Source organism: Fragaria vesca, linkage group LG3, assembly GCF_000184155.1.
Source record: "Fragaria vesca subsp. vesca linkage group LG3, FraVesHawaii_1.0, whole genome shotgun sequence".
In the NCBI taxonomy this organism is placed as follows: Eukaryota; Viridiplantae; Streptophyta; class Magnoliopsida; order Rosales; family Rosaceae; genus Fragaria; species Fragaria vesca.
In genome coordinates this window covers 12,783,256-12,794,792 of record NC_020493.1, presented here as the reverse complement: position 1 = coordinate 12,794,792, position 11,537 = coordinate 12,783,256, and the positions used below count along the sequence as shown (strand labels likewise).

At 39.6% G+C, this 11,537-nt stretch overlaps 2 protein-coding genes and 1 non-coding gene across 3 annotated transcripts; 1 reads left to right on the top strand and 2 right to left on the bottom strand.

Moving 5' to 3' along the window:
- Nucleotides 1-254: 254 nt before the first annotated feature.
- On the bottom strand, nt 255-2,628 carry LOC101295117. Its single transcript, XM_004294211.1, has 2 exons — nt 1,577-2,628; nt 255-834 (listed from the first exon to the last, which is right to left on the bottom strand). Exons 1-2 carry the CDS (start codon nt 2,438-2,440, stop codon nt 538-540), a joined length of 1,161 nt encoding a protein of 386 aa, XP_004294259.1. The 5' UTR covers nt 2,441-2,628; the 3' UTR covers nt 255-537.
- Nucleotides 2,629-4,249: 1,621 nt separating this feature from the next.
- On the bottom strand, nt 4,250-5,952 carry LOC101298872 (nudC domain-containing protein 2-like). The gene is made up of 5 exons (XM_004294223.1): nt 5,760-5,952; nt 5,527-5,675; nt 5,389-5,437; nt 5,169-5,311; nt 4,250-4,489 (listed from the first exon to the last, which is right to left on the bottom strand). Exons 1-5 carry the CDS (start codon nt 5,806-5,808, stop codon nt 4,403-4,405), a joined length of 477 nt encoding a protein of 158 aa, XP_004294271.1. The 5' UTR covers nt 5,809-5,952; the 3' UTR covers nt 4,250-4,402.
- A 3,492-nt stretch (nt 5,953-9,444) lies between these two features.
- On the top strand, nt 9,445-10,847 carry LOC101304365. The gene is made up of 2 exons (XR_184237.1): nt 9,445-9,746; nt 10,539-10,847. It is a non-coding gene; the product is annotated as an uncharacterized LOC101304365 (transcript).
- Nucleotides 10,848-11,537: the final 690 nt, after the last annotated feature.

The window sequence follows — 11,537 nt, the reverse complement described above, 5'->3', positions numbered from 1 at the left end:
CAAGTCGTATAATACAAGAAAAGGCTAATTCTAGCTATATAGTTGTATATTAGTCGTGTTATGCAAAGGGAAAATAGCCAAGAATGATTCATTGCAGCTCGCAAGCACTAATGATCCTGCATTTGTTGTAGTTCATATCTTGGTACTCGTCTCAAAAGGTTTTAAGTGCGATATTTGTAGAGATATATTTGTATACAACCAATAACGAGAAACAAATACCCTTGAGGCTGCTTTCTCTCGTCAAATTTCTCTGCATTGGCTAACGCGTATCCTAATCTATTGCATGAAATCAGAGCTTGTCAACCTAGTATGTTCTGGGACGTGAGGAATCTTGTGATAGGCTAACAGTGTGGAATTCCTTTAGTGAAAGGAATTCCTGTCCTTTCTGATCAAAGCAAAGTTTTCAAGCCACCCTTTGCCATTCGGAGGGGCATACAGGCTGCAATTGCGCTACGCAAGTACATTTCTACAGTAGGCATTATTTGATACAGAAAAAAAGAGACGAGGGAGGATGTTTGATACTACTCTTATCAGAATTCATGGTTTAAGGTCCACTGTTCGAATTGGCTCCTCATAGACGGAATCATGTAGAAGTTTTGGCTGTGTTGCGAAATGGGGGAGGACGCCCAAACCCTGCTCCACTGGTCTGGAAGGAGAACTTGGCAGATCCCATTCACATTCAAGAGGAAGGCACCTTGGTATCTGTTTAGCTGCTATGAGGGATTCATGAAATTGTTCATGTCCTGCTACATTCATAAACCTGAACTTCTCGTCTATTCTCTCGTGCCAGCTGAGACACTGTACCTTTCTCTTCTGCACCTCTTCCTGAACTCTCTGCAAAGATAACAAGGGCAAAAAGAAACAGATACGTGTCAAACACTACATTATCAGCCTCCAAGGACACAATCACAGAAGTTTTAGTTTTATGTAGTACAACTAGGAGAGGAAATATACAAAAGAATAAACGTGGGCACAAACATAACTACATAATCAGACTCTAAAGTCAATCATCTATCCGTAATATTCCAAACTTTTCACAATAACCTTTGCAGCATGTATCAGCTTTTACAAAACTGTAGCATATAACAATGGCACATTGGTATAAAACTGCCACAAAGGATTGCATAAAATGGTCATATTAAGTATTCACTGAAAGAAATAATAATACATGACTGTTAAGAAAGGCACCATCAAATAAACGATCATCACGTTACATATACAATCATGTGCAATGCTAAGCCTTGCATACCACACAGTGCAGCCTACGGATCTTTATCGAAATCGAAAACTCACAACCTTCGTAGACACTTATATCCATATCTGCCTCAAACATGTGGTGAAACATCTCAACTACATTTAACTTTAAGCAGCCTAGCTACATGATCCCGCCATTATAAACACATTTATTTATAGTGCAAAGGTTCATCAATTTTAGCATGTCAAAATGCAATTAGTACTAATTCACATACCCACATCACTTTCCTGGCATTAAACAAAGCTACAGCTATATAACTAAGATCACTACCCAAACAAAAACTAAAACAACTAGGAACAGAACATAGGCATTCAAGCTCACCTGTAACATCCTCAAGTCGAACTTGGGCAGTCCGATTTGCCCCACAGTCAGTGACCCAAACAAGTTCCCAAGCAATGCAGCATCAGGCACAGCCAACCCATTAACAAGCCCCGCAACAAACCCACCAAGAAAACTATCTCCAGCACCAGTTGGATCCACCTGGGTCGTCGGAAACGGCCCAACTTCCACTTCCCCATCTCTCCAACACACTCTACACCCACGTTTCCCATTCGTCACCACAACACAGCACACCTTCCTGACCTCCTCCACGTCCATATACAGAGCCTCCTCCGCCGACGCCTTTATAAACCCAATTCTCGGCAAGAGGTGACAGAACCCACTCTCTTTCAAACCCACAAGCCTCACAGACCCATCAACCTCATCAAAAACCCGAATCAGAGCCTGAATGTCCACAAACACAGTGCCACAAATCTCCACCAGCTTCTCAACCGTCTCCACCGTAATCTCGCCACCAACCCCAACCACCATTCCGAAATCAAACCTGGAATCGGGCAGATCCGAGGGCCGAATCGGGTCGCAGGCATTTACCCGCTTCAGGACCCGGTCCTGCTGCCCCTCCCCGTGGATTCCGGAATCAAAATGCGCGTGGAACAGAGTTGTCCGGGAATCGGGCACCACAATCGGGTCGCGGTGGACCGAGTAAGCGAAATCCGGCCCGACTTTGGACACCAGATTGTAAGTGACGGACACGCCATCGAAGACGTGGGAGATAAACGAAGCTGCGCCGCCGAGGGTCTCGGCCAAAACGACGCCGTCGCGGATGAGAACGTCATGGCAGTAGTGTCCGGCAATCAGGCAGCGGCGAGGGGAGGAAGTGAGGTGGGTGGTTCGGTTTCTCCCCATGAAGAAGAGTTTGGCGGGTGGGTGGGGATTTGGGATTGTGATCGTGTTAAGATCATGAAGAAGAGAGCTAGGGTTTGAGAAGGGTCATGAGAGAGAGAGAGAGAGAGCTATATAGAGACAAAGATGGGTTTTGGGTGGGAGGGCATGTGTCGCGAGAAAGAAGAACGGGAGAGAGATGAACAGGTAAGCAGAGAGAAAGAGAGAAATGAAGAGAGGAAAACTATGTAGTGTGCATGGCAATGCTTAAGAGGAGGGAAGGTGGTACAACCGTCGTGGTCACTCTGATAAATCCTCCTCCCGCACCTAACACGACGGAGTTCTGTTAATACACGGCGCATATACACGACGATATCTACTCATTTATTCAGTTTTCAAATATATTTCCTCTTTAGCCAAAAACAAAATTTGTTAAGAAAGATAAGTGCCGCACAAAGTAGAGTAGACCGAATCTCTCTTGACACTATGAAAGAAAAGTGGAGCCAAATCACATCTAACCAAACTAAGGTAAGTGGCTTCATCCTTCTAAGACAATGTCTACAGTTTGCTGCCAAGTTTAAATTTTCGTCCCACAACGAGCTTCTCCTACGATGGTAATTTTTCATTTTGTAACTATGTTGGAGATTTGTTACTTGTACCTCTATTAGACAAGTTACCACAAGTTGTATACCTTGAATACCTCTAATAATTTCTATCATTACATCAGATTACACTAATGATAAGAATTCTACTCACGAGTCGTAGGCCTAAGTTTCAGAAAAGAGTAAGGAACAGAAAGTGGGATCTGGCCTGTTGATCAGATCAGGGAATTGGCCAATTGGGTCACAATTTTGAAATCAAGCCCCAAACTTATTATCATCACATTGCCAAAAAAAAAACTTATTATCATCAGACTTCTTCCGCTTCCAGCAATACTATAGGAGCCGATTTTGGTAAGACTACGGCAGCTGCAAGTACCAATTTCCTAACTAGGTAGAGGCGTGGAGCACATTTGGACCAAAAGTTGACATAACTTAATAATTTATTTTCCACTCACAAACTCACCGTTGGCTACTACAATAGTTACTCTCCAAGACGGCACCAGGGAATGTGATCCAATTTCATTAACAGCCCTTTGAAACGGCATGTCATGTCATTACTCATTAACAACGCTTCAGAATCCAATTCTGATTCTAGTTCCAACTCCAACAACAGAACAGAAGAATGACAACAAGGGAGATGTTTTTCAACAGATCTTTTTGACCGATTTTTTCGACAAGGAAATTCTCACTCTCCTGTGTGATTTCGTATTGTACTTTAACCAGTTTTAGATAAGAATAAGATGGGTCCTATGTTAAACATATGTTGCTAACAATATCAATTACTTGTTAACAACAGACCACAAAATTAGTGGAGGTATTTAATATCTAATATATCATGTTGGCGTCTACTGAAGGAATACAAATTCTACCATATAAGCTCCTCACACTCACTAAGGAATTGATACCCAACCTGATTCTGGAAAACATGTATATCAAGTTATATTTCAAAGTTCCAGTTCAAATCTCCAATTGTACAATTTTACACCTCTGTTTCCTGCATCATATTTGACATGAATCTATAACTTGATAAAAGACTGTTTTAGCACTGTTATTGGGTGAAAGTAGAGACCTGGATATTGATGAGAGATAGCATGAGATCTAAATGGTTAACTCTACAATCATAACAACACGGTAGAATACATGAAACAACAGGTCATAACAACACGATATTGATGAGAGATAGCATGAGATCTAAATGGTTAACTCTACAATCATAACAACACGGCAGAATACATGAAACAACAGGTCACAAGTAGCATTGAAGTTCTTACAGACATTGCATTAAGCAAAGTTGGCCAGCTAATCAAATTTTCTTATTTACTAGATGTTGGTCAGGATTAAATACCAGGCTAATGCAGGCAACTGATGCAGCATATCAAGCTAATCAATCAGAGCGGATACCACCCATGAACGTACGTGGATCAGGGCATCCCCCATTGAACTGAGCTTGTGAAAAGTCAAAACCAGGGTTCTGCAGAGGACCAAAACAAACACAAATTTATTATTATGAGTAAAGGAGATGGATTCTTGAGGTTTACTTGATCTGGACATGACCAGAGATTGTTAGTTTTCTTCAGCAAATTGATGACTACTTCATTGTCACATATGAAACCTTCCCCTTAAAAGAAGGAAATCAAAATGACCAATTGCAGCAAACAATAACATCTCATGTAAAATCATCGCCTTTAAGAACTTGCTTTCATATAGAGAGACAAGATCAAAAGGCTTTAAAGCTGCCAGGTTTCTCAAGACTACTGCATATAGGGAAATTGTTGCCCAACATAACATCAATCACACCATTATCTGTTACTCTGGAACCAACACAATGTTGATCTTTGTATCGACCAATATTGGTTACATCAAATTAACTTTTTTGTTCCTTCTAATTAGTTTGCTTTCACTTAAACTCATCACCTTAAACTCTATGAACTATTCCAAACATGCACCTAGATTTTCCCATAAGAAGTTAACAAATATTCCTCAGAACTTCATTCACTGGTTTACTGAATTTCCTAACATGAAAAAAAAACACTCTCTAGAGCAAGTATGTCACGGCATGAGCAACACTAGAATAAAATAGGTACACATCAATCTCACAAGTCCAAGCACTAGCAAACACAATGAGGATAAGATTCGTAAGTGTAATTCACCTCTTCTTGAAACCTCTGAAGCATAAGGCGCTTCTGTTCAAGATCGGTGGCGTAAGGATCCAGCTGGCAATCACCCACTATAGGGGAAGCCCATGTCTGACCTTTGTCCCTCTTTTGCAGTGTTATGTGCATTATATCATCCTCTACCATATAATCGAAAACCAAAATCAGCATAAGAAAATGAGAATTCAATGATAAACAAGAAATTAACAGTAATCACCTAGTGTCCAAAAAGAACAGTCCGTCTTCACAGGGCTAGTAAGATCATGCTGCACAAAACCAGAACGCACCGTTTCATTCAGGATCAAAACTTGTTCACTGTGATAAAAGAACCCAAATTGAATTGGAAGTTAGTTACATTGAGATATGGAGGGTTTCCTTTGATGCCGACTTCGACGTGCTTGGACTGAAGCTTGCAGTAGAATTGCTTCGGAGGAACATTTGGGGGTAGAGTGATGTACATGTTCACTTCCTCTAGGGTTTGGTCCCATTCGAATACCTTTTGACCTAAAATTTGATCCTTGGTCCAAATTAGGGTCACTAATGATCAAAATCAAATTCGAAATCAGAGAAAGGAGAAGAGAGACTTACCGTTGTGGATGAAGCTATGGCGCTTCTCCGGAGCCAATTTCTCGGCCATTTGGTCCGCTGTGCTTTGCTTCTGTTCGCGCGCTTGTCTTACTCTCGTTTCTCTTCTGGGTGCGGCTTCTCTGCTAAAAAGCAATACGCAAGGACCAGCTTACAAGCTGCCACGCCATCTAAACAGATATTGACGGTAGAAATGAAAGGCTTCACAATAGAAAGATGGGCAAACTCATAGAAGATTATTGTCTTCTATCTTTCCCAACCTTCATCCCAAGGTAAATAAGAAAATAAATGACGGAAAATTGGAAAGAAAATAGGCTAAATAGACTGATAATTATTTAATGGAAGTGAAATTTACAGTTCTCGTATTGTAATCAACACTTTTATTTTTTTTTGTTAAATTTTTTATTAAAAAACAAAATTTAAGTATATAAAAATAAAATTTAAATTACTAAAATAGAAAACATATGGATCGTATAATAGAGAGCGTGGATTTCATTCCCTATGGTTCTTCCATTGAGGACATCTCATCTTGTCTCATTTCATTGACTTCTCTGTAACTTTTTGATCGATGGGAATTCCTTTCGATGGGTTGCTTTGATCATGCTTTGGGAGGCGGCGTGGGCAGCTTTTGTGCAGTTTCAACGGCATCGAGGTAGGTTCTGGTTCGTACTTTGTTGTGGTCGACGACTTCGTGTGGTCAAAGGCTTGGGTTTGGTTTGGTGTGGTGACTGTTGCAGGGGTCATGATGAGGTTGGCGGCGATCATGTCTCTTGATAGGATATGGGTGTCGTGGTGGTCGCCGGAGATTTGGTTCTATAAGTTGTTCTAGATCTAAGTTGACTCTTTGCAAAGTGGGCGGCGATTTGTTGCGATCGGCAGAGATCAGTGCTTCTAGATCGGGTCTGATCTTGTTTGCCGAACCAATTGCAAGGGTTTGGCCGGAGGTTGTTGGGTTCGATTTTTAGGTTCTCAGCAGTGTTAGAAGAGGTGGCGAAGTTGGTGATCTTTTTTGACCAAGGAGATGGCAGAGGGGCGAGGTCAGCCGCTGGAGGGTCGTCGAACGACTACCTTCTTGGTTGTCAGGGCTCACTGATTTGGAGCGAATGAGGGGATTAGATCTGGGCTTTAGGTGTGGGTTGTAACCTTGGGACTGTATCTGGTCTGCAGCTCTAGACTTGGGTCTAGCTAGCCCATTCTTTTCCATCTTTTGGTTTGGGTCTAACTTAGGTTGTTTGGATGGTTTGATTTTTACTACATGTTGTCGAATAAGTTACGGAAATGTTTGGTTTCGTTGTGGTTCCTTCTCTAGCATCACATCTGTCGGGAAATCACACTTGGATTTCTTTGGTTTGATTATGTACTAGGTGCATGTTAGTTTGCTTATGTAATGTTATTTTTGGTTTTAGACCAATCAACGCTTCCTAGCTAAGAGCAAACACACGCATGTTTTAAGAGCAATTGCTGATTTGCAAATTAAATTGGTATTGTCAATCTACTATTCATCAAATATTAGTCATTACCTTCATTTTTGTAATGCACCAATAAAATGCTATTTTAGTGCCAATATAATATTTTGACTTTAAACTTAGAATTTCAATTGAATAGTCTCCATTGAAATATCAATCAATCTGGGCATTTGATAGAAACCCAGATAGGTGTGGGAGCCATAAATTGGTCAGGCAATTGAGTTGCTGAGTTTAGGTCACTGAATGGCCCAAGCAATTGGGTCCCGTGTGGGCCAGTTAAATTGGTCAGGCAATTTTTCCCTGTACATTCATCAAATCACCAAAACATATGATCAGTCACCCAATCATTACACTGTTGCAATTGCTCTAACGAATTGCTCAATTTTGCCGTAACCTTCATTGGGTGAGCAATTTCTATATAACTTTTACATATTTAATGGATTGACATCCTCCCTTAAAAAAAACACACTTAACAATCATCTTTGCAAAAGTTCATTGTGAATATTTTTTGTCAGTTATAAATTATGGTCTATTGAAAAGAATTTTATTTAGTAAAAAACCAAATTTTTACCATCCTTTTTTTCTAGAGAAAATTTCAGCACCAATCCTCAGACTCTTGTGGCACAGTTAAAGTGATACCAACACTTACGAAACTATCAATATGATACTCAAACTTCATTTTCTCTACTGACAAAAGGTCGGAGACCATTTTCCGTTTCCGCGCCATCTGTTTGCTAACGTGTCCCGCATGGGACCCACTAAAAATATTTCTTTCAACAGATAGCCACATCAACAGTCCCCAAACCTTTCAGCAATGATCAATGTAATACCCATAATGAAATCCCAAGTTTTCCATGTTAGAACTAGGAGGGAAAATGGGTCCGCAATATTTAATTTTGAAGGTTTTGGAGGGAAATGAGTTCTAGAAAAAATCAGAAGATTATTTTCGTCAAGGGTGTAGGGTTTAAGGTTTAGAAATTTTAGAGTTTAAATAACTTTCTGACTTTTCTTATAACCTATTTCCCTCCAAAATCTCCAAAATTAAATCTTGCGGACTAATTTTCCCTCCTAGTTTGAACATGGGAAACCTGAAATTTGATTTTGGGTATCACATTGATCATTCTAGAAAAGTTTGGGGACTGTTGATGTGGCTATCTGCTAACAAGAAATATTTTTGGTGGGTTCCATGCGGGATATGTCAGCAAATAGACGGCGCAATGATCTACGGCTTTTCGTTGGTAGCGAAAAATGAAGTTTGGGTACCACATTGTTAGTTTTGTAAGTATGGATATCACTTTGACCGTGCTACAAGAGTTTGGAGACCGGTGTTGCCAAACTCTTGATCATTCCAGAAGAGTTTGGGGATTGTTGATGTGGTTATCTGCTAACAAGAAATATTTTTGGTGGGTTCCATGTGAGCCGGGATATGTTAGCAAATAGACGACGCGGTGACGAAAAATGGCCTACGGCTTTTCGTTGGTAGCGAAAATGAAGTTTGGATATCACATTAGTAGTTTTATAAGTGTGGATATCACTTTGACCATGCCACAAAAGTTTGGAAACCGGTGCTGCCAAAACTTCTTTTTTCTATGAAGATTTTTTTGTTTGATTAGAAGTGAGATAACAAACCACCTCAGTTACGTTAGCAAGTTAATAACACACTCACCTAGTCAATTTTCGTATTGAGATCCACAAGAGTATCCCAGCAAAGCCAGACTATTAACCCCTAGCAGGCGCACGAACCCAGAAGCCCCTCTTGTGGTTTAGGAGTTGGACTCAAGTTCTCAACATAAGGGTTTCATACTAAGCAGCTTAACCAACTTTACCACAGCATTCTCTCTATTTCTTTTAGCTGTGATTTTTTTTTCTTCTCTTTCTTTCATGATGAAAGTTTTCAACTCGAAACTTTAGAAAAATCTTAAAGGGCACATATGTGGTGGATCAGGTTGAAAGTCAAAGTCGCCAAAAAGTGGTGGAATGCTCTCGAAAGACCAGATCGGCAAATCCGAGGACCGGATCGACCCGGCTAAAAAAACAGAATCATAAAAAAGCTCAACCTGGACCGATCGATTCAGGTCAGTTTTTTTGTTTTTCTTTCAATGGGCTTTATGCCCAGCCCTACTCGAAACCAATTCAAACCACTTTTGTTAATGGAAAGAAAGATTCTATGCCATAGATTGGAGAAATTATTTGTTGTGGCCGGAACACCAGCTGGCAAGCTGATTTGGTGTCCCCAATCACTTAAAACGCGACACGTGTCCAGCTGAGAAATTGATAGGATTGGGAGTTGAGTTTGACGGTTCCGTCTTCTGCCGTTTAGAATAACCGTATCTGACCTATAATCGTATTAGAGAAGACCCTCAACTAGTCTCAGATCTATATTCAAAGAAAAGGCTGAAGCAAGAGAAGAAACCCCGATTCTCTCACAAGAGAACTGCACAAGGCGGCGCCGGTAAGAATCGCCGTTTGCGAGTTTTCAAATTTGCCGTATTTTCCCCTCCCAGCCTCCCAGAAAGACACCCAGGTATTTTATCTCAAATATTTTACCCTCTTACTTTCTGTGCATGAGTTTGTGGATAAAACAGTTAGGATTTATTGAGAATGCATCGAATAAGTGAATTTGTTTGTGTATTTGATGATCAAAGTAGCTGAATCTGAGGATAAAGTTTGATCCTCTGCAAATTTTGATGGACGAAACCCGTTAGGAATCACTATGAATGAAAATAGTCACTCTGTTTGTGTCCATGTATTGACAAACTAGTTTATTTTAGTTTTGAGACCCAACCATGACTAAAGTTCAATACCAGCAAATCTTTGAGGGATGGAATTGGAGGAGATGAATTTGCATATATGGTCCCAGATCACACGTGCAATTCAAACTGATCATAGCTAGCATTTTTTATTTTTTATTTTTATTAAAACATCACATTACTTGGCCAAGTAATTCAAAACATAAACACCACATTGGCTGTCGGCTTAAGAGTACTGTAAAAACCTAATCTTTGGAAGGCCATATAAGATTAACACAGAGGGTGAGAGATGAGGCTAAACTATTAATATAAAGTATATGAAACTTATCAGCTTTTAGTTGTAGTGAGTCTAGAGATCCATAAATATGGCTTTGCCTAGTCTAGTTCCACTGATGGTACTCACTAAACGAAGTTATAAAGCATATGAACTATGAATCATGCCATTTTAGAGTTCTTAGACACTTGTTACTTGTTTGTAACTGTGAAAGAGCTTGTTTAATTGGGAAATGCAATGCTTGATCTTACAAGACTAATATTCATGCATTTTTTGCTACCTTGATTTTCAGGTTTCTAATCTTGCATGGAGCAAGAATGTGAATGAGATAGTTAGCACTTATGGATATTCCGGAAATCAAATTATGGTCTGGAAGTATCCATCCATGTCAAAGGTTCTGCTTGGACGAACTCAAGTCCGATGAAACTCTCTAGCATCATGTAAAGTTATTGAGGTTTTTGGTAGTAGGATGAATTCAGATTCAAGGAGATTAGTGTGCAATTTTGTTTTCTTTTCACTTCAGGATGTTTCAATATATGTAGTGTTGCCTGACACATGACCATTAAGAGATTTGAATATATATATTAGTTTTTTACATTTTGGAGTTATGCTTCTAACTCCTTCACAAGTTTCACCAGTTCATTTGTGTTTTTAAAAGCATAGACAATATGTGCTTCCAACTCCTTCACAAAATGTTCCTGATTCGATTCTTAAAATGCTCAGTTCAGTAAAGAACAATTCAAATCATTTTTACGTCTAAAGGGGATCCAAACCATGCATTCTTGAGTAACTCATCGAATTTGAGCCAAAAACTTTAAAGTAGCTGAAGTAACAGTAGGCCAGCTTAATGAACAAACAAACTGGAAGAAAAGGTAGAAGGTTGCCATGAAATAAGCTTCAAATCTCTAATCATTACACAGAGTATATCTGGACACAATATATTGAGCCTTATGGCATATCTCTTGAACCTTGCTGCTGCAAATAATATGGCATATTTGTTGAACTCTGTTGCTGCAAATAATATGGCATATCTCTTGAACCCTGTTGTTGTTGCTTAGTCATTGAATGTAAACTCTACATTATACATTAGTTAAAGATTAATAAACTATAAAACGAAATGTGGTAGAAAAAGGTTAAACAAATTATGCAAACCTGGCTTGGTTGAGGATATAATCCAACTTGATGGTTTGGGGCAGATGTGCTTCCGGATGTATGCTGTGATCATAATATATGATTGGAACTTTTAATTTAAACTCTAAGAGAAGAAGCAAGTATAATTGAGTATATGAGA